Consider the following 23,145-nt stretch of genomic DNA (forward strand, 5'->3'; position numbering starts at 1 on the left):
ATAATAAAAGTAGTTGTATTTTTATACACTGCCAATGATGAACTGGAAAATAAAAATGTCAGAGCAATACCACTGACAATAGTATCAAAACCACAAGATATTTAGTGATACATTTAACACAATATGCACAAGAAGTATACACTGCATACTAAAAAACATTGTGAAGGAAGCAATCAAAAAATCTAAATAAAGATATATCACGCTTATATATTAAAAGAGTCAATATCACTTCTCACCAAATTGATCTTTGGATTCAGCCCATACCCAATTGTTAAGGAAGAAATTACAAGATCTAAATAAAGACATATCATGTTTATATATTAAAAGAGTCAATATCACTTCTCACCAAATTGATCTTTGGATTCAACCCATACCCAAGCAGAATCTCAGCAGTCATTTTTTTAAAAAATGTGACAAAATGTATATGCTAGAATCACAAGGACAATATTTAAAGAGAAGAAAAAAGTTGGAGGACTTACTTACCCAAAGGTAAAGACCTATAAAGGTACAGTAAAAAAGATATGTGGTATTGGAAAAAAAAAAGTATACAGATATAGAAATGGATGGTCCAGCAACAGATCCACATATACATGATCAATTTAGTTTCTTTGTAGGTGACAAGGAAATTCAACAGGGAAAAACATCTTTTCCAAAATCATTGTGAAACAATCAGATATCCATCTAGAAAACAAAAATAAAAACAAATTTTGACTTCTACTTTCCATCCCAAATTAATGTGCAAAAGCTCTTAGATCTAAATGTAAGAGCCAAAACTTAAGCTGAAATAAAACAATTCCAAGAAAATATATAATATTTTCACAAACTTGAGGAAGACAAAATTTTTTTCAGGCAGGACCCAGAAAACACTAGCTCTAAAAGAAAATAAATTATAATTTGGGCTTTCATAAAATGAAAATTATGTTCATCAAAAAGTCATTGTTAAGAAATCAGTAGGTAAGTAACAGACTGGAAGAAAAATTCTCTCCATCCATATATCTGACAAATGGTTTGTATCTAGAGTATAAACGTTTCTCCCACTCACTAATCAGAGGACAAACAACCTAATTAAAATGGGCAACAGAATTGAGTAGGAAATTTCTCAGGGAATGATGGACAGATGGACAATAAGCACCTGAAAAAATGCTCAACATTTTAGCCATCAAAGAAATAAGAATTATAACCATCACAAGATGTCACCAACACTTAATGGGCATGGGTATCATTAAGAAGACACAACTATAAGTGCTGTCACTGATGTGGAGCAAGGATGTGCAGCTCTCGCATATGCTGGTTAGAGTACAGTCTGCTGGTTTTCCATAAAGTTAAATAACTATGAGTCTACCCCAAAAAACTGCAATTCTATTCCTGAATATTTACCCCATGGGAATGAAAACAGAAGTCCACAAAGAGATCTACAAGAATATTCACAGCAGCTCTAGTTATTATAACCCCAAACTGTAAACAACTACAAGGTCAATCAATGAGAAAATGAATCGATAATTTGTGATCTATTCATATAATGGAACATTATTAAGCAATTAAAATGAAGAAGTGACTGATCCTCTCAAATAGGATGGATGGAACTCAAAAATATTATATTAAGGAAAGAAGGCAGATATAAAAGTGTACATTCTGTATGAGTCCATTTATATTAGGTTTGAGGAGAGGCAAAGCTAATCTTTAGTGAAGGAAACCAATAGTATTTCCCTCTGGCAGTGGGAAGAGGGTAGCAGGAATTGAATGAGCAGTGACACAGGGTGTTTCTAGAGTAATGGAAGTGTTCTGTATCATATGGGCGTGTGGGTTACACAAGTATAGGTGATCATCAAAACTCACCAAACGACATTTAAGATCTGTGCATTTCACACTACATAAAAGTATATCTCAACTGAAAAGAGTGGAAATCTGTTTCAAATGCTCAGCCTTTTAACACATCCAGTTGCTTGGACTATGAACTTCCTCAAATAGGGTATCTGGGCTTGAGATTAGATCACATGTGTAGAGTCGCTAGAAAGACAATGTTGCATTCCCATGGTACATAATACATTTCCCGTTTTCTCAGACAGCCACAGGTCATGAATATGAGGATTCTGAAAGGTTGGAGCAACATTCTTGGGAGGCATGAGGGGGAGCACATTCTCCAAGATCCCCCCCAGCCCGGGGTCCTCGCTTGCTTTGACTCTTACTCCATTGTTTTCAGACTCCTCCGTAGCTGCCCGATCTCTTCAGATCCCATAGTCTACCCAGCCGTCTCCCTTTATATCTTGAGTCCCACTGTTCTTCCAACTCATCCCCCATTCCGTCAGACCTGGAGTGGCAGTGGCCAGCAGAGGATGAACTGAGAGCAGGAGAGGATGTCCTGCCCAGGAGCCCATCCTAGAGAAATGGCATCCTGCCTGGGAGCTAGTTTCCCAGGGCAGCTTTGATAAGTCTTGCAGAAACAAACCCACTTGACACACCTGATACGGTATTGACAGTAACACTATTTTTGCGGTTGTTTTTCATAGTAAAAGTAGATCCCTTTAGTTACACTGTGAGTACTTAGAGTAAGGTGACTGGCCTGGGAATGATACCATCTTGGATGTCATTTTCTCCTTGGAGAAATATATTTTAGTTCCAATGCACATTTCACAATACAGTCCTATAGAGAGAAATACAGAGAGCTAGACAGTTAGAGATATATTTTTATGTGCATAAAAATATAAAATATACACTTTAAAATCTGTACCTGTTATTCCTGAGAAATGTATTTGGCAGAAGGTAGGAGGAGGATATTCTGATCCTTTTATTTACACGTTTATGTATGATCTGAGTTTTTATATGGAGCATATACTACTTTTGATTTTTTAAAGAAAAATTAAAATCTGTCTTTGAAATGTACACAGTTGTTTAGAAGTTGAGGACCATTTTTGCTTGTTACAACATTATTGTACCTATAATGGGAATATTTCAAAGCCACTTGTTAACACTTTGTTAGAACAAAATGTAGAGGGTGCTGGGTGCCCCTAAATATTCTTCCATCTCTTGTGACCTGTATTGTTTTGGAATTTCCAGTGGCCTGACAATGAACTACTGCAGGAATCCAGATGCCGATAAAGGCCCCTGGTGTTTCACCACAGACCCCAGCGTCAGGTGGGAGTACTGCAACCTGAAAAAATGCTCAGGAACAGAAGGGAGTGTTGTAGCACCTCCGCCTGTTGTCCAACTTCCAAATGTAGAGACTCCTTCCGAAGAAGGTAAGAAATCTGTGGCTGGACATCTACACACTTGGACGCTGGGATGAAAAGCCATGGAAAATCTCACTGATGCAGAAACCTTCCATGCTACACGAGAAATCAAGTGTCTTTAGAGGGTCTGCCATGTGGAAGGAAGCCTCAGTGCACTCTCTCGAGGAGGCAGAGGTGTGACTTTTGGCACAACGTGAGTGGGCTGTGCCTTTAGGACAGGTGCAAACCCTCCAGGGTGCTCAACTTAACCACTCACCTTGTTCTAAAATGGGTTATCTCAGTGTCCCAGTCCAAATTCCTATTCTAACATGCTGCCATATGTGTGATTCTTTCCAAGCCAGTAAGCATCTCCAGTAATTTCTTAAGGTAGGCAGTGTTCATTGCAGTCTTCAGCATTGCAGTTTCTGAGGAATGTGGCCCCTGATTCTGTTATCCTAGAGAAACCTGACATGACTGTATTGATTCCATATCATCCTGGGTCTATGTAGCTGCTCATAATCATCCATTTTTTCCCTGTACAGACTGTATGTTTGGGAATGGGAAAGGATACCGAGGCAAGAGGGCAACCACTGTTACTGGGACGCCATGCCAGGAATGGGCTGCCCAGGAGCCCCATAGACACAGCATTTTCACTCCACAGACAAATCCACGGGCAGGTCTGGAAAAAAACGTAAGCCACTTTGATTTGGACTCTTTGGCCTTTTGCTCACCAATCTTTGCAAACAGAATTGGTTCTGTATTACAGAAAATCTGACCTGGACTGCTCTTTTTTGTAATGGGGGAGAGGGGACAGAAGAAAATATTGGAAAGGCATCAGGGGGCTAAGTTAGAATATAATTGGCCTTAGTATGGAAAGTACAAGCAGCACAGGCCAGGAAACCTCCACACATGTGAGGGTTCTCAGGCCTCTTCCCTTTAGTGACATTTCTTTAAAGTTTCCATTATTGGTGACTGTTTCTAGTTTCTAGTGTTTGTATGCTAGGTTCTAGTAATCAAAGATGCCCTTTATGAATTTTAAGTCAGATTTTTCGAGAAAAAATTTGGATGGGCCATCAGGTCATCATGGGACTTCCCTTAGCCTCACGCATTCTCTGAGATGGTTTACTTTGGGGCCTGTATATAGGTAAGACTGAGATACAGGAAAAACGAAAGTGTCTGTGTTCCCCCACTCTCACACCCATGCAGCATAACACTTCTCACACCAGATGGGTGCGATTTCTCCTCACACCCCAAGGGAGTCTCCAGCAGATACCAGCTGGGTGTCCTACAATGTAACTCAGTCCTGACACTCTATCTGGAGACAGTGTCAGATCCCATAAGTTAAGGCTCAGTCCCACAAGACCGCCCAACTGCAGATGCCAATCCCAAGTTACAGGCTGTGACCTGTCCTTCTGCCCAACTGGACAAAAATCTGTTTTTCTACTTGATTACTTTGCTAGAGTGGCTCACAGAACTTAGGGGAACACGTTACTTTTATTTACCCATTTGTTATAAAAGATATTACAAAGGATCCTGGTGAACAGCCAGACAGAAGAGATGCATGGGGCAAGGCACGTGAGAAGGGGCTCAGAGCTTCCGTGCCCTCTCCAGTGCACCAGCCCCCGGTACCCCAAGTGTTCAGCAACCCAGAAGCTCTCCAAGTGCAGTCTTGCTGTGTTTTTATGGAGGCTTCATTACAGAGGCACAGTTGAATACATCATTGGCCATTGGAGACCAGCTCACCTTCAGCTCCTCTTCCCTCCCTGGAGGTTGGACGTGGGGGGCTGAACAGTTCCAACCCTCCAATCACATGGTTGGTTCCCTTGGCAACCAGCCCCATCCTGAGACTATCCAGGAACCCACCAAGAGTTGCTTCATTCGAACAAAAGATGCTCCCTTCACTCAGGAACCCCCAAGGGATTTAGGAGCTCCGTGTCAGGAACTGGGGGGCAGAGAACAAATATACATTTCTTATTCTATCACAGTATCATATGAAGGGGAGGACAACACTGCCTTTCTGTGTCTTGCCCCGTAGAGGGTGCACAATGCATGGAAATAAATGTTTCTGAATCAACAGCAAACAGGCTTCATCGGGTAGGAGAGTGCTGAGCCCTCCAGGGACAATGCACATCAATGATGTCCCACTGTCCTTTGGTGCTGGGGCTCTAAGACCTCCACTGGGTCAGGCTCCTGAAGGGAGACCCATTCTCCAAAGACCCCTCAGGGTCACCACTCCCTGTCCAGGGGTGTGGCCTCATAGCTCCTTTTGAACAGGGGCACAGGAAGGACGGCTTTAGAGCATTCAAAAAATAACTTTGCCAAAAAAAAAATAATAATAATAATAACAGAAAGAAATGAAGAAGAGGCCGGGCATGGTGGTTCACACCTGTAATCCCTACATTTTGGGAGGCTGAGACAAGTGGATCACCTGAGGTCAGGAGTTTGAGACTAGCCTGGCCAAAATGGTGAAACCTCGTCTCTACTAAAAATACAAAAAAAAAAAAAATAGCCAGGTGTGGTGGCATGCACCTGCAGTTGCAGCTACTCAGGAGGCTGAAGCAGGAGAATCGCTTGAACCCAGGAGGTGGAGGTTGTAGTGAGCTGAGATCGTGCCACTGCACTCCAGGCTGGGCAACAAGAGCAAAACTCCATCTCAAAAAAAAAAAAAAGAAAAGAAGGAAGGAAAAAGAACACTCCCTTATGTCTTCTAAGGATAGACGTGAAATGCATGAGCCTTGGAACACCTTCTCCCTCTCCTGCCCCATGTGAGCTGGAGCTTACATGCCTTCTTGTTTTCAGTACTGCCGTAACCCTGATGGTGATGAAGGTGGTCCCTGGTGCTACACGACAAATCCAAGAAAACATTACGACTACTGTGATGTCCCTCAGTGTGGTAGGTTGCCTTCTTTTTGATAAGGAAACTGCTTCCTTAATATGGATTTGCAACAAAAAAGGAAAAGGGCTTCCGAGCAGAGTGCTTCCGGGGAGGAGATAGCTGCCCTCTCCACCAGACCCCACTCTTCATCATGCGCATCTTGAATCTGCCCTACTATTGGCCACATTTGTTAGGGGAACATCTGCCCATCACCCCAGACACACATAAATAAAATAAATGTAAAATTCCCAAAGACCAAGCTTAGAGGTAATCTAGTCAGCCCCGGGATGGTCCCACTGAATGCTGCCATGTCTAGCGTGGGATGCATGAAAAATTTAGAGTCATTTGGATGAAAAACTTTCCCCTTCCGCAGCTGAGAAGTAAGAAAGAAAATATAAACAGCAGGAAACAGGTAAGCATGTAACGCACATTGTAAACCTCAGACGGCCATCCTAGGAATTCAATGAAAGGTAGTGCAGCTCTTTAGCCCCAGATGGCCTTTCTCATAAGTTTACTACTCACAAGTTGCATTAGTGACATAGCTTAGAGACTGCTTGTTGGTTTCCATTCTCATTGCTCTGAGACTCTTGTTGGGAGTATGAGGCTTGGATAAGGGGAAGGGGAGTTGACATCAGTTCTTTAAACAATTGGAATAACAAATCCATAGGTATTTCTGAAAAAAAAAAAAAAGAGAGGAAGCTACTTGGAATTGCCCCATATTTAACATTCTGCTGACCAATCAATTTGTCCTAGTTACAGAAAACCACCCTGGACTTCTCCTATGCATAATTTGGTTGCTTGTGGTTGGGTCTGCCATGCGGAGGGACCTTGAGCTGGGGGAAGGAGCTTGGCCTCCAAGTCCACTGAAGACCAGCATCCTGAGATTTCCTGGGGAGGTGGTACAGGGCAGTGATGAAGATCATGGGATCCACACTGCCCAGCTTCGCATTTGGGCTTCTCCTAGGGACAGCAAGAGGGAGGAAGGAGGGGTTAGGATGATATGAAAGATTCTACTTGGCCAATATTATTGTAATGCAGCATTGTGATCTCTGGATTTAGTGTGAGGTGATAGCTGACTTTTTCTGAAGAAGCATCTTGGTGGCACCTCTAACTCAAAGTCCCTCGATGGAGTCAGTTCCAGTTCTCCACTTCTGGCTCCGTCTGGTACATGCCACTGCCTCTCACTGCCCGGGCTCTCTATCCTTGACAGGCTGCCTTGAAGTTGAGCCCACACTGACTTTCTTGCCTCAGACCCCACTACCGTGCCTGGGACTCATGCACCTTTGACTCCCATGGAAGGGAAGTGCAGTAGCTTCCCAGGTGCAATTCTGGTGTCCTCACCCACATTGAGGATGTACAAGAATCAGGTTCTTAGAGATTGGAGAAAGAAGGAAGAATGGGAACAAGATTTTTCCCAAAGGACTGTGAGGTCCCCCACCTTACCTTGATGTGAGACAAGTGAGGTTAACCCCCAGCCTGGTGAAAAGGGTTCCCATCAGACACTTGGAAATCCTGAGGACTGTTTCATGCAGAAGGACATGGTTTATTCAGTTTTGACTCGTGCTTGAGAAAGCTAGAGCCTCTGGTGGTGAATGATTTTAATAACTATTTCCTTTCCACCAACATATACAGTACAAATAATAATAAGTAAAAATAAATAGAAACATGCAGTTTTGTTTTGAATAGTAGGAGCCAGGTACCATCATTTCTGTAGTTACTCTTTTAGTACAACGATGCATGTCTACTGTATGTAAGGCATACTAGCAGAAATTGAGCTCAGCACTAGAGAAGACGATTGCATTCTATGCCTTGCTTCTTTTTTAAAAAAGGGCTTCCATAGATAGATTCTCAGAACAGCCCATGGCAAATGTAAAGTTATTTGGAAAACCAAGGTTCCAGATTCACTAAAGCGTAGAATCTCTGGTTGGTTGGGAAGGAATTTCCTCTTAAGTTGTTATTAATAATTGTATGAACAATTATTTAAAATATTAACATTTATATTTGTGAAGACCTTGAAGGGCTGGAGACAACAGAGAAGCATTTTTGAACACCCTCTGCAGCCCCTGCACTGTTGTAGGCATTGGTGGATGGTACCAAAGATGGGACACTGTCCCTACCTCCAGAGACCCTGTGGGCTGGCTGCAGAGAGAAGGCAGGGAGCAGGAAAAGAAGAATAAAGTCATGTGTTTAAGTCACCCCCATGGCCGTCAGTTAGTCATGGGAGGCTCCCCAGAGGAGCTGTCCTGAAGCTGGCTGAGAGAAGGCAACATTTCAACTTAGGACAGTAATCCTTGCTACATACAATCACATACACACACACACACACGTGCGCACACAGAGACTCACATGGAAAAATAAACCTTTTTGCCTTTCAGCAGTGATGACAATTATGGTTTTCAGTAAACTTTACATGGTTTACATGGTGATGGTGATGGTGATGATGATGATTATGGGAAGGATGACATCATGTTCTAAACATACTGTATGGAGTCAGAATAACAATGACAAATAACCATTTGTCCCAATCAAGGTCTTCTCAGAAAATATCTCATTCTGATGCTAAACTATACCAGTCTGTTTGATCACTTCTCCAACAAAATAATTACAAAGTGCTTATATTTTCTTGAAAAGAGAGGGTCCTGTGTTGTCTACTACCACGTTTGAAACTTAGAGAAAATGTTCCAAAAGATGCTGATGATTTTACTATTTAGTTCAGCCTTTGAGATGTCAAAAACAGTGCTTGGAATTTGTCTGGAATTACACCACAAAATTGCTACTTTGTCTCAAATGGGATTTCTTTCCCACCTTGTGCCACAGCGTCCTCTTCATTTGATTGTGGGAAGCCTCAAGTGGAGCCGAAGAAATGTCCTGGAAGGGTTGTAGGGGGGTGTGTGGCCAACGCACATTCCTGGCCCTGGCAAGTCAGTCTTAGAACAAGGTAAGAACAGGCCCAGAAACGATTTATACTGTCTCTCCACGTAAGCCCTGCAAAACCCTTCTACATTTACACAAAATCCACACAGCTGAGGCAGGCATCAGTACCTGCCTCTAAGTTTTCTGAAGGAGGAAAAGAGCTACAAAAATTAATATATATATATACATATATATTTTATAGGTTCTCTACTGTGAAAATGGCAAAAATTGCTGTCTTTTTCTTGATCTGGGCAGCTCCATCAAAATCTGTGGGCACAGTGATTTGCACCAAGTTCCAATATTGCTGGAAAATATTGAAGATGCTCTGAGGATTTCTATGGATATCCATTGTCTCATTGTCAGATGAAAAGAGAGGGAAGTTTTTAGAAATGTGACACTTTCTGGGTTCGGAGAGCAAGGACAAAATTATCTCCAGTCTATCACAGGCACAGATTCTTTTTCTTTGGACACTTTTGTGAATCATTGAATTCAATGCAGAGGCTACTCATCCATTCGCAAACAAAAAAATTCTAGGTCATGATCCCCATAAATGAAGAGTGATCAGTCCAATCCCAGGGAACATGGACATTTTGGGTATTGTTTCAGTGGAACATGCCTTTCATAAGTTCCATTTTCTTGGGTATCTCTTAGGAAGCATGCATAGGAAACAGGCCCATCCATCTGCCTGTTTTGCTTCCTCATCTCATTTCTACACCAGGGTGCCTGTGCTCAATTGCTGTTCTCCCCTAAAGAGACTCTTTTCCATAAGTTTGTGAAATGCCATTGACAAACCTGATCGCATTGCATTTCACTCTGCTGTTGATTTTTCTTTATCGTTTAGTAACTCCTTGCTCTACAGAGCTTTCACCTTCCACATATTTCAGATTCATTCTTTCCTAAACTGTGTGGTGGTCTACATCCTCACTGACTTATCAATATGCTGCCATCATGCACTTCCTATCTCTATTCCTCTTCATTACAATCTGGTTCCAAGTGGCTTACACCAGTATTCTGAGCTATCACCTGCCTACGCAGTCCTAGAAAGTGATTCAGGAAACATTCCCCAAAAGTAAAGTTTCCCAGGTAAGATCAGAAAACCCCCATGAGTCACTGCTGCTCAGGATCACATCTGGCTCCTTGAAGAGTGATTCATCAGACCTTACATAGATCTTGTCATAAAAATGAAAGAGACCTCGGGGGAAGGTCTTGGGCTGGTCGCTTCTGTTGGAGTCCCAGGCTGTGGGGTGAAAGCCACGACTGCAGAGCTTCAGGCTGAGTCACTTAGCTTTGTTCTCCTGTGGACAGGCTGTGCCTCTACCTCCCCCAGGCATCGGAAAAAGTGGCATAGATGGGCCCTTCTGAAAAATTCCACTCCTGGAGCACTGGCCAAAATTACTACCATCCTGATGCTGGGCTTGCAGTCCTTTCCTTTGGGAATATGAACATGGTCAAAATTAAGTGAACATGTCTTTCTGGCTTTCTGTACAATGGAGTAGAACAAAGTATCAATTTAACAAATTTGAACTAAATCCTCTTTCCAGGTTTGGAACGCACTTCTGTGGAGGCACCTTGATATCCCCAGAGTGGGTGTTGACTGCTGCCCACTGCTTGGAGAAGTATGTTTAGGGGACAATTGACATGAAGTCTTGTCTTAAATACTTTTTCCCTCCCTCTTTTCCTCCTTTCCTTTCTCACTCTTCCTCCCTTCCTTCTCTGGCTGTGACACTAGGGACCAGGCCAGGGCAATTGGATAAGAGAGAAGGGAAGGGTTTCTAGAGAGAAACTGCAGAGGAAAGACAAAGTACAGATGATTTTGTGGGCCTGAATAAACTGCAGAACAGAGCTGTTCACTACCATAGGCATCCGTCTCTGCCCAAAAAGCCCGAGAACATTCCTTAACTGCCTGTTTCGAGCAAATCATGAATTTTGCTTCTTGCCACTCAAAAGTCACTAATTCTGAGTGGCCAAGGGTGTCAGGGAGACAGTACCAAGTTCATGGCACAGAGGTTACCCGAAGGGGCTGGACCATATTTTGCTCTTGACATCCTCATCTTTTCTAGGTCCCCAAGGCCTTCATCCTACAAGGTCATCCTGGGTGCACACCAAGAAGTGAATCTTGAACCGCATGTTCAGGAAATAGAAGTGTCTAGGCTGTTCTTGGAGCCCACACGAGCAGATATTGCCTTGCTAAAGCTAAGCAGGTACTCGTTCACCTGTGGTCTTCACCCCACGCTGGTGAAGATATTTGCTTCATGTCTGGGTTTTATGGGTCACGGCCACTGCATGGCAGTGGGGAGGGGCTGTCTATCACATGAAAGCCTCAAGGGCTTTGGGGACAGCATCAATCTTCAACCCCAGCCCTGCCACATGCTAGCTGTGCTCTTGAGAAAGGCAGCAGGACTGAGTTTTCTCATGTGGAAAAAGAGTTGAAATATGAGGTACTGTTACCCCTAAAACTCACTTAATGTTCACCAGCTCATACACATTCATGATCAGAGAACAATTCAGTTATTCCAGGCTGACAATTCCCCTTTCATCATAATATGTTTAAGAGAATCAAATAAGACTATATTTATTTCAAAGCACTTTAAAAACCACAACATCGAGCTGGGTGTCTGGTGTGGGTGCCTGTAATCCCAGCTACTTGGAAGGCTGAGGCAGGAGGATCACTTGAGTCCCGGAGTTTGAGGCTGCAGTGAGTTATGATCGTGTCACTGCATTCCAGCCTGGGCGACAGAGTAAGACCCTGTACCAAAAAAAAAAAAAAGCAACAAAAAAAAACTTCACAATGTCAAAAAAAATCACAAATACAATTTATAAATGCAAATTATATTATTATTATTATTGTCTTCTTTGATTTGATTTTCTCTTTCCTGTTGAAATGTTGTTTCATTAAGCCTGACAAAGTGATACATTTGCTTATGTCACTTATTAAGTTAGTGCTGTTTGGAGCCAGATACTAGTGGAGTCGGTTAAGAAACAGGTATTTGTAGGAGAAGCAGGTTTGGGACAGGTGACAAGGCATGCAGGGCGCTCGCTGTGCTGGCGGCTGTGGAAGACAGGGTGTCAGTGTGGACAGGGATGAGCATGGCCTGGATGAGAAGGCATGGGGCAGGAGCCTGAGCTGCTCTCCTGGGCCTGGCCACAAGCCCAGGGCAGCTTCTCTGGGTCTGTGAACTGAGGGGTGATGTCCTGGGATGCTCTGACACTCTAGGAGAGAAGAGCCTTTCCAGCTCAGCCTTTATAAACAGTAGCTGATCTCCCTCGTGCTCCCCAGTGTCCTCCCCATCATCCCAGCAAATGTGCAAATAGAAGGTCCCCGTTCCTCATGATCCTCAGAGAGCTGGGGTGTTCTGATGGCTTCAACAAGTAATTTGGAAATTTTGGGTTGTGGAGGAGTTCTCTGATAGGCTGATACATTTTGAGTTTAGAGTTCCCACCCCACATCCCCACACCCCGAGTCTAGGGCATTTAGTGCTCCACCAGGGAACCTGTAGAGTGAGGACGTCTGCACGACAGGCTGGGCCTTCTGATGATGCTCAGAAGCAGAAAGTGTGCCTGCTTCAAAGTTGGTGACAATGATCTTTCTTGATCAGAATAGGGCATTTCTCATTTCCAATCCTTTATCCCCTTGAACTTACTAAAGTAGAATCAGATCTAAAAACCGGAGTTCTAATGTTTGAGAGTCCCTGGGACTCTAAAGTATTTGAATGTTCTTTGAAAACAATACCATTTTGTTCAAGCAAGAGGCTTATTTCCAATTCTCTTTCATTTGGTATCAAGTATTTTACTGGATTCTTACAACTATGGTGTAGTAACATTCACTGAGAAAGAAGTGGAGGATCCAAGGATGGAGCAAGTTGCTCTGGGCACACAACACATTTGCAATTTTACAGCCTCTTGGTGGCATCTCAGTCAGACACTCCATGCACTGATCAATGCCCTATTCCATTAATGTAAAAGGAGGCACTCGGCATGAGATTCCAGTTGTGCACAGAATATACATGAGAAGTGCGCTTTTGTCATCCCCACTTTCAAAGGTGAAGGCCACCAGCAGTATCTTGCATGCAACTGATGTCTTTCAAATGAAACCTTACATCTGCGTAGTCCATAGGCAACCACAAGCAAATGTGAGGGTGAAACTCTGTGTTCTACGTTGCTCTGTGTCAGTGAAGCAAGGCAGTGCCAGCTCAGAGGGCTCTGGGGCCTCAAGGCAGGGATGACTGGTTGTGGGTACTGCAGCTGCCAGCAGAGCAGTCAAACATAACTGCTGATGCTTTTCTTTCAGTCCTGCTGTCATCACTGACAAAGTAATCCCAGCTTGTCTGCCATCCCCAAATTACGTAGTCGCTGGCCGGACCGAATGTTTCATCACTGGCTGGGGAGAAACCCAAGGTGAGATAAATTCCATTGCCCACATAACGAATTGGTTTTGACCTACAGTCCATGTGACAAAATGAGCATTTCGGAGATAGCTGTGCAAATTGCTATCCATGAATGTGGTCCATCCCACTCCTGATTTTGCCAGGGCACCTGTCTATGTCTTAATCAGTCTTCAAGGCACATGATCAAAGGGAGGAAAACTGTCTTTGAGTCTCTCTCTCTCTTTTTGTTTTCAGAACATTTTTATTTTAATTAATTAATTTTTAACTTTTATTTTAGGTTCAGGGGTACATGTGCAAGTTTCTTGTATATGTAAACAGTGGTTTGTCATACAGATTATTTTGTCACCTAGGTACTAACCCTAGTACCCAATACTTAGTATTTCCTGCTCCTCTCCCTCCTCCCACTCTTCTCCCTCAAGTAGGCCCCAGTGTCTGTTGCTCTCTTCTTTGTGTCCACGAGTTCTCATCATTTAGCTCCCACTTATAACTGTGAACGTGTGGTATTTGGTTTTCTGTTCCTGTGTTGGTTTTCTGTTCCTGTGTTACTTTTCTAAGAATAACGGCCTCCAGCTCCATTCGTGTTCCTGTAAAAGATATTACTTCATTCTTTCTTATGGCTAAACAGTATTCCATGGTATATATGTACCACATTTTCTTCATCCAATGTGTCATTGATGGGCATATAGGTGATTCCATGTCTTTGCTACTGTGAATAGTGCTGCAATGAACATTCATGTGCATGTGTCTTTAGGGTAGGATGATTTATATTCCTCTAGGTATATCGCCAGTAGTAGGATTGCTGGGTTGAATGTTAGTTCTGCTTTTAGCTCTTTGAGAACCACCATACTGCTTTCTACAGTGGATGAACTAATTTACAGTCCCACCAGCTGTAAGTGTTCTCTTTTCTCTGCAACCTTGCCAGCATCTGTTATTTTTTGACTTTTTAGAAAGCCATTCTGGCTGGTGTGAGATGATTTTTCATTGTGGTTTTGATTTGCATTTCTCTAACGATCAGTGATATTGAGCTTTTTTTCATGTTTGTTGGCCGCAGGCATGTTTTCTTTAGAAAAGTGTTAGTGTCCCTTGTCCACTTTTTAATGGGGTTTTTTTTTTCTTGTAAATTTGTTTAAGTTCCTCATAGATGCTGGATATTAGACCTTTTTCACGTGCATAGTTTGCAAATATTTTCTCCCGTTCTCTAGGTTTTCCCTTTACTCCCTTGAGAGTTTCTTTTTCTGTCCAGAAACTCTTAAGTTTAATTAGATCCCATTTGTCAATTTTTGCCTTTGTTGAGATTGCTTTTGGCGTCTTCATGAAATCTTTGCCTGTTCCTATGTCCAGGATGGTGTTGCCTAGGTTGTCTTCCAGGATTTTTGTACTTTTGGATTTTACATTTAAGTCTTTAATCCATCTTGAGTTGATTTTTGTATATGGTGTAAGGAAAGGGGTCCAGTTTCCATCTTCTACATATGGCTAGCCAGTTACCCCAGCACCATTTATTGAATAGGGAGTTATTTTCCCATCACTTGTTTTTGTCAGCTTTGTCAAAAATCAGATGTCCATAGGTATGTGGCCTTATTTCTGGGCTCTCTATTCTGTTCCATTGGTCTACGTGTCTTTTTTTTGTTTTTTCCTTTACCAGTACCATGCTGTTTTTGTTACTGTAGCCCTGAAGTGTAGTTTGAAGCCAGGTAATGTGATGTCTCCAGCTTTGTTCTTTTTGTTTAGGATTGCCTTGGCTATTCTGGCTCCTTTTTGGTTCTATATAAATTTTTGAAGTAGTTTTTAATAGTGCTGTGAAGAATGTCATTGGCAGTTTGATAGGAATAGCAATGAATCTGTAAATTACTTTGGGCAGTATGGCCATTTTAATGATACTGATTCTTCCAATCCATGAGCATGGGATGTTTTTCCATTCATTTGTGTCATCTCTGATTTCTTTGAGCAGTGTTTTGTAATTCTTATTGTAGAGATCTTTACCTCTCTGGTTAGCTGTATTCTTACGTATTTTATTCTTTTTGTGGCATTTGTGAATGGGACTGTGTTCCTGATTTGCCTCTGGGCTTGGCTGTTGTTGGTGTAAAGGGATGCTAGTGATTTTTGTACATTGACTTCATATCCTGAAACTTTGCTGGAGTTGATTATCAGCTGAAGGAGCTTTTGGGCTGAGACTATGGGGTTTTCTAGATATAGAATCATGTCATCTGCAAACAGGGATCGTTTGATTTCCTCTCTTCCTATCTGGATGCCCTTTATTTCTTTCTCTTGCCTGACTGCTCTGACCAGGGCTTCCAATACTATGTTGAATAGGAGTGGTGAAAGAGGGCATCCTTATCTTGTGCCAGTTTTCAAGAGGAATGCTTCCAGCTTTTGCCCATTTAGTATGATGTTGGCTGTGGACTTGTCATAGCTGTCTCTTATTATTTTGAGATATATTCCTTCAGTACCTAGTTTATTGAGAGTTTTCAACATAAAGGAAGGTAAATTTTATCAAAAGCCTTTTCTGCATCTATTGAGATAATCATGTGGGTTTTGTCTTTAGTTCTATTTATGTGATGAATCACATTTATTGATTTATGTATGTTGAACCAAGCTTACATTCTGGGGATAAAGCCTACTTGATCATGATGGATTAGCTTTTTTATGTGCTGCTGGATTTGGTTTGCAAGTATTTTGTGGAGGATTTTTGCATCAGTGTTCATCAAGGACATTGGCCTGAAGTTTTTTGTTCTTTTTGTGTGTCTGCCAGGTTTTGGCATCAGGATGATGCTGACCTCATAGAATGAATTGGAGAGGAGACCCTCCTTCTCAATTTTTTCGAATGGTTTCAGTAGGAATGGTCATAGCTCTTCTTTGTACATCTGGTGGAATTCAGCTGTGAATCTATCTGGTTCTGGGCTTTTGTTGGTTAGTAGGCTATTTATTACTGATTCAATTTTGGAGCTCATTATTGTTCTGTTCAATGAATCAATTTCTTCCTGGTTCAGTCTTGGGAGGGTGTATGTGTCCAGGAATTTATCCATCTCTTCTAGGTTTTCTAGTTTGTGTGCATGGAGATGTTTGTAGTAGTTTCTGATGGTTATTTTTATTTTTGTGGCATCAGTGCTAACATCCCCTTTGTCATTTCTAATTGTGTTTATTTTGGTCTTATCTCCCTTTTCTTCTTTATTAGCCTAGCTAGCAGCCTACCTATCTTATTACTGTTTTCAAAAAACCAACTCCTGGACTTGTTGATCTTTTGAATGAATTTTCATGTCTTTACTTTCTTCAGTTCAGCTCTGATTTTGGTTATTTCTTGCCATCTGCTAGCTTTGGGATTGATTTGCTCGTTTCTCTAATTTTTTCCATTGTGATGTTAGGTTCTTAATTTGAGATCTTTCTTCTTGATGCTAGCATTTGGTGCTATGAATTTCTCTCTTAACACTACCTTAGCTCTGTCCAAGAGATTCTGGTATGTTGTATCTTTATTCTCATTAGTTCAAAGAACTTCCTGATTTCTGCCATAATTTCATTATTCACCCAAAAGTCATTCAGGAGCATGTTGTTTGATTTCCATGCAATTGTACGGTTTTGAGTAATTTTCTTAGTCTTGACTTCTATTTCATTGTGGTGTGGTCTGAGAGTGTGTTTGGTATGATTTTGGTTCTTTGGCACTTGCTGAAGATTGTTTTATGTCCAATTATGTGGCTGATTTTTAGAGTATGTGCCATGTGGTGATGAGAATGTATATTCTGTTGTTTTGGGAAACAGAGTTGTGTAGAGGTCTATCAGATCCATTTGGTCCAATGCTGAGTTCAGATCCTGAATATCTTTGTTAATTTTGTGCCTCAATGATCTGTCTAATACTGTCAGTGGAGTACTGAAGTCTCCCACTATTACTTTGTGGGCGTCTAAGTCTCTTTGTAGGTCTCTAAGAACTTTATGAAGCTGGGTGCTCTTGTGTTGGGTGCACATATATTTAGGATAGTAGATCTTCTTTTTGAATTGAACCCTTTACAATTATGTAATGCTCTTTTTTGTCTTTTTTGGTCTTTGTTGGTTTAAAATCTGTTTTGTCTGAAATTAGGATGGCAACCCTTGCTTTTTTTTTCTGATTTCCATTTGCTTGGTAGGTTCTCCTCCATCCCTTTATTCTGAGCCTAAGGGTGTCATTACATGTGAGATGGGTCTCTTGAAGGTAGCATACCATTGGGTCTTGCTTTTTATCCAGATTGCCACTCTGTGCCTCTTAAGTTGGGCATTTAGCCCATTTACATTCAAGGTTAGTATTGCTATGTGTGAATTTGATGCCTTCATTGTGTTGTTATGCTGGCTTGTTTGTGTGATGGTTTTATAGTGTCATTGGTCTGCGTATTTAAGTATATTTTTATATTGGCTGGTAGCCATCTTTCTATAGTTAGTGCTTCTTTCAAGATCTCTTGTAAGGCAGTTCTAGTGGTAACCAACTCCCTCAACATTTGCTTAGCTGAAAATGATCTTATTTCTGTTGCTTAGGAAGCTTATTTGGCTGGATACGAAATTCTTGGGTGGATATTTTTTAAGCATATTGAATATAGGCCCCAATATCTTCTAGCTTGTAGGGGTTCAGCTGAGAGGTATGCTGTTAGATTGATGGGGTTCCCTTTGTAGACAACCTGTCCTTTCTCTCTAGCTGCCTTTAACATTCTGTCTTTCATTTTGACCTTGGAAAATCTGATGATTATGTGTCTTGAGGATGATCTTCTTGTATAGAATCTCGCAGGGGTTCTCTGTATTTTCTAAATTTGACTATTGGCCTCTCTAGCAAGGTTGAAGAAGTTTTCATGGACAATATCCTGAAATGTTTTCTAAATTGTTTACTTTCTCCCCATCCCTTTCAAGAATGCCAGTGATTTGTAGATTTGGCCTTTTTACATAATCCCATGTTTCTTGGAGGCTTTGTTCATTCCTTTTCATTCTTTTTTCTTAATTTTTGTCAACTGTCTTATTTCAGAAAGCCAGTCTTCCATTTCTGAGATTCTTTCCTCAGCTTGGTTTATTTTGCTATTAATACTTGGATTGCTTTGTGAAATTCTTATAGTTTGTTTCTCAGCTCTCAGCTCTGTCAGATCCATTAGGTTCTTTTTTAAACCAGTGATTTTGTCTTTCAGCTTCTATATCATTTTATTGTGATCCTTAATTTCCTTGGATTGGATTTTGCCATCCTCCTGGATCTTGACGATCTTCATTCCTATCCATAGTCTGAATTCCAGTTCTGTCATTTCTGCCAGCTCAGCCTTGTTAAGAACCCCTGTTAGAGAACTGGTGTAGTTATTTGGAGGACATATGGCATTCCGGCCTTTATGTTCCTTTAACTGCAGTGTAGGTTGAACAAGACAATAGACTTGTTCTTTGGATGTTTTTACAGGGCCAAAGCCTTGTGCAGGGTCTTTATTTGTAGTTGATTTCTTGTCCTTGGTTTCATAGTGTGGTATGTTAGCAAGGTATTTTTGGTGTTGAAGCTTTGGGGTGTGATCCATTTTTTATATTTCCCTACGCCTAAAACAAGCAAAAAAACAGTAAAGGTCTTTGAGTCTCTTAATCCATAATTTCAGCATTCATATTGCTTCCCTGGGTAAGTGGGGTTTTCACCCAGCCCTCAAGTTAAGAGTGTTAGATTATTTTTCATGTGAAATTAGCCAGACTGGCTTTCTTAACACAATGTAAAACAATAACAACAAAAGTTATAATTAGACTAGTCTTCTTCCCAAATACCCACATGTCTAATGTAAGTGGGATGGTGTTAAACAGGGGACCTACAGCTGGGGGAGAGGAAGACAGGTCCCATGGCCCCAGGTCTAGGATGGCATTTGGTATTGGTTGATGGGAGTGGATGAGAACAACAGAGGGAACATTTGTGCAGGATGTGGTATCAGCACCTGTAATACATTCCAGGGATTCTTTCTTCTCTTTGCAGTATGCCCTGACAATAATTATATCCATCAGCCTAGCCCCCTTAGCCATTGAAACACTAAGACTGTCTTAGGATCCCTGCTCCAGTTTCTCAGAGGTGCTAGGAGGGCATTAGGAGTCTGAAGCCCTGGAAATGCTTTCTGACTTTGCCACTAGCTAGATAGACCTGGACTAGGCACGTTACCTCTTTGTACCATTCAGCTCTAACCCCTCATTCAAAAACCCAGCATTTTCAAGTGGTGTTTTTCACATCAGCTTTTGCATAAGTTTTCGTTTGAAGAAAGGTTTTTTTGTTTTTGTTTTTGTTTTCTTGGTTTAATCAAACGTTTAAAAACGAACCGTCTAGATGATTTCAAAGTTGGCTTTCCTTTTCCTGTGCTTTTCCTACTATTTAAAAACTTCACCTCCTTGATTTCTTGATCTCCCTTTCTGCACTGCTGGGTCTGGGAGCATTGAGGCCAGGTAAAAGGAACCTTGGCAAATGAGGAACACCTATGGGTGTGCCAGGCTGCTCCCAGTGTTTTGCATTTTTAAAAATTTAAATGCTGCAGATCTCTATGAATTACATATTATTGTTCCTAGTTTACAAATGAGGAACCTGAGGCTCAGAGAAGGTGTGGGATGGTACAGACAAACCTGAATTGGAACCCTGGCTCCCATTTACTGGCTGTCAGGACTTAGAAAAGTCATAAACTCTCTGGCCAGGTGCAGTGGCTCACGCCTGTAATCCCAGCACTTTGGGAGGCCGAGGCAGGCAGACCACGAGGTCAGGAGCTCGAGACCAGCCTGACCAACACGGTGAAACCCCATCTCTACTAAAAATACAAAAATTAGCCGGGTGTGGTGGCACACCCCTGTAATCCCAGCTACTCAGGAGGCTGAAGCAGGAGAATCGCTTCAACCTGGGAGGTGGAGGTTGCAGTGAGCCAAGATCGTGTCACTGCACTCCAGCCTGGGTGACAGAGTGAGAATCCATGTGAGAAAAGAAAGAAAAGAAAGAAAGAAAGAGAGAGAGAGAGAGACAGAAAGAAAGAAAGAAAGAAAGAAAGAAAGAAAGAAAGAAAGAAAGAAAGAAAGAAAGAAAGAAAGAAAGAAAGAAAGAAAGAAAGAAAGGAGGGAAGGAGGGAGGGAGGGAGGGAGGGAGGGAGGGAGGGAGGGAAGGAAGGACGGAAGGGTGGGTGGGTCATGAACTCTCGTTGATCGTTTCCTCAGCTGAAATGTGGGCTGCAGGGCTATTGGGGGAGAAACAATAAGAAAGTGCATCAAGCACCGAGCACATGCTAAGAATTCCATCATGGCTGCTCCTGATAATAATACGGAATAGAGCTGTATCTAACATGACTCTTTCTTGCAAGTGACAGAAAATGCAACTTAAGTTGGATTAAGCAAAAAAGAGAAATTCTTAGTGAACTGAAAATTCTGCAGGCTCACATCATGGCCCCAGACCCTGTCCATTATTCTTGGACACAAACGTGACATTCTCATGGCTGCAGATGCTGTGGTGGCTCTGGCTCTGCCAGGAAAGAAATAAGGAAGGCCACTCTCCCCATTACACAAACAATAGTCTTCCAGCTCTGAGAGGTCGAACTTGTGTCACCAGCCTGCCCCTAAACCCATCACTGATTAACTCCAACCTGCATCAGCTGTTCCATGCTGGAGGTGGACGCAGGACCACACTCATACCAAGATGGGGGCAAAGGGTAGTTCCCTCAACAGGATTATAGGATATAGTGTGATAGGCTGCTGGGCAGCCAAAAAGCAAACAGATCCTCTACAATTCCTCAACTGATGAAAGCACGAAGCTAAAATCTTAAAGATCTGTGTGTGAGTTCTGGCTCTCCCATCTTCCTTGTGAGATTGAGCAGTTAGTTAATCTCTTTTAGCCTCAGCTTTCTCACCTGTGCCAACATATAAGGTCATTGTGAGGATTAAGATTATGCCTCATGATCATCATCATCATCATCACCATCCACATTGCAACCACAACTGCCATCATCATCCCCACCAACATCATCACCACCACCACCACCATCACAATTATCATTACTACCACCATCACCATTGTCACCCTCAACATCATCACCATCATCACTATCATCACCACCACCATCATCATCACTACCACTACCACCACCATCACTGTCATCATTCCACCACCATCACCATTATCATCACCATCACTATCATCACCACCACCATCATTACTTCCATCAACATCACCATCACCATCATCACCACCATCACCATCATTATTATCAACCATCATCACCACCATTCCACCACCACCACCATTATCACCACCACCATCACCACCACCACTACCACCACCATCACCACCATCATCACCATAACCATCATCACCACCACCACTACCACCACCATCTCCACCATCATCACCATAACCGTCATCACCACCACCACTACCACCACCATCTCCACCATCATCACCATAACCGTCATCACCACCACCACTACCACCACCATCTCCACCATCATCACCATAACCGTCATCGCCACCACCACTACCATCTCCACCATCATCACCATAACCGTCATCACCACCACCACTACCACCACCATCTCCACCATCATCACCATAACCACCATCACCACCACCACTACCACCACCATCACCACCATCATCACCACCACTATCAACATGATAGTAATTATGATTACCACCGCCATTAGCATTATCATTACCACCACCAGTACCATCACCATCACCACCGCCACCACCTCCATGATCATCATTACTATCCACCACCATCACTGTCACCATCATTTTACCACCAGCACAATTATCATTACCACCACCATCACTACCACCCTCATCACAACCCTCATCATCACCACCATTCCACCACTGCCACCACCATCATGACCACCACCACCACCATCACTATCATTAACAATAGACATCACATAACCAGTTTGTAGCTGGACCTTGAGCCCAGAGCCCACTCACTGTTTCTTCAGTCCCACCGCCAACCACCAGGATGAGTCACAAAACATAACTCAGGCCTGCTCCTCAATTTTCTACATGTCAATAATGACATTGAAGCAATGGGTGTTCTCAGCTTCTCAGAGGGAGGTTGAAATTCTCCTGCTCTTCCCTTCGCGTTTCCAGATGTTCCCTGACTTGGATATTCCAAACGCAGAGTTTGGAGGTGTTGAGGCCAAGGGGTTTTTCCAGGTCAGCCATCATCTGCAATCACTGAGCTGATCCTGCTGCTGGACTTTCCCTGTTGCCCTCTCCCCAACGCCCCATCGGGGAGGGCTTCAATCCTCAGGTCACCTGTGGCCTTCCTGCCCTCAGAGGTGCCATCTCTACATCTACCACTGGAAGGCAGCACCTACTCACAGATTGCATCAATTTCCCAGCAACTCATGGTGGGTTTTCCCCCTTATCAGGGAGTTTGCCTTGCTCAGAGAGCAGATCCCAGAGCAGTGACACCTAACTTAATTTTCAGCAAAACATTTTGAGAAGGGTGCTCCCTCACACATCTACACAGTCCATGTCATGCACCCCCTGCCCGATGCTTGGTAGTCAGGAGGAGCTTCCTCCATGCAGCTCTGCCCAGATAGGGCTGAGCTGGGCTCTGGAGCGAGGCGCTGGGATGAGCCTCTTCCATGCTGCTCATGTAAACTCCAGATTCAGTGTCAGTTTTCTGAACCCGAGACAAATGCAGTCAAAGGCTTTGGGGAAAGAGAGAGTGCCTCAGTTCTTGCCTGTGTCATGCTCGCAAAGCAAAGAGTTTTGCAAAATTTTAATGAAACCTGGGCTTGCAAAATTGGAAAACTGGATTATTTGTGAGAACACTGAGACATCCCT

General features: G+C 42.5%; 1 protein-coding gene across 1 annotated transcript in view; it reads left to right on the forward strand.

Moving 5' to 3' along the window:
- PLG (plasminogen) overlaps positions 1 to 23,145 on the forward strand; it is a 57,522-nt gene that overhangs the window by 31,955 nt on the left and 2,422 nt on the right. Inside the window, 7 exon segments of the mRNA NM_001132563.2 lie at positions 3,055 to 3,236; positions 3,749 to 3,897; positions 6,006 to 6,099; positions 8,899 to 9,019; positions 10,536 to 10,610; positions 11,055 to 11,195; positions 13,283 to 13,389. Coding sequence (NP_001126035.1) covers positions 3,055 to 3,236; positions 3,749 to 3,897; positions 6,006 to 6,099; positions 8,899 to 9,019; positions 10,536 to 10,610; positions 11,055 to 11,195; positions 13,283 to 13,389 — 869 coding nt within the window.

Source organism: Pongo abelii, chromosome 5, assembly GCF_028885655.2.
Source record: "Pongo abelii isolate AG06213 chromosome 5, NHGRI_mPonAbe1-v2.0_pri, whole genome shotgun sequence".
Taxonomy (NCBI): domain Eukaryota; kingdom Metazoa; phylum Chordata; class Mammalia; order Primates; family Hominidae; genus Pongo; species Pongo abelii.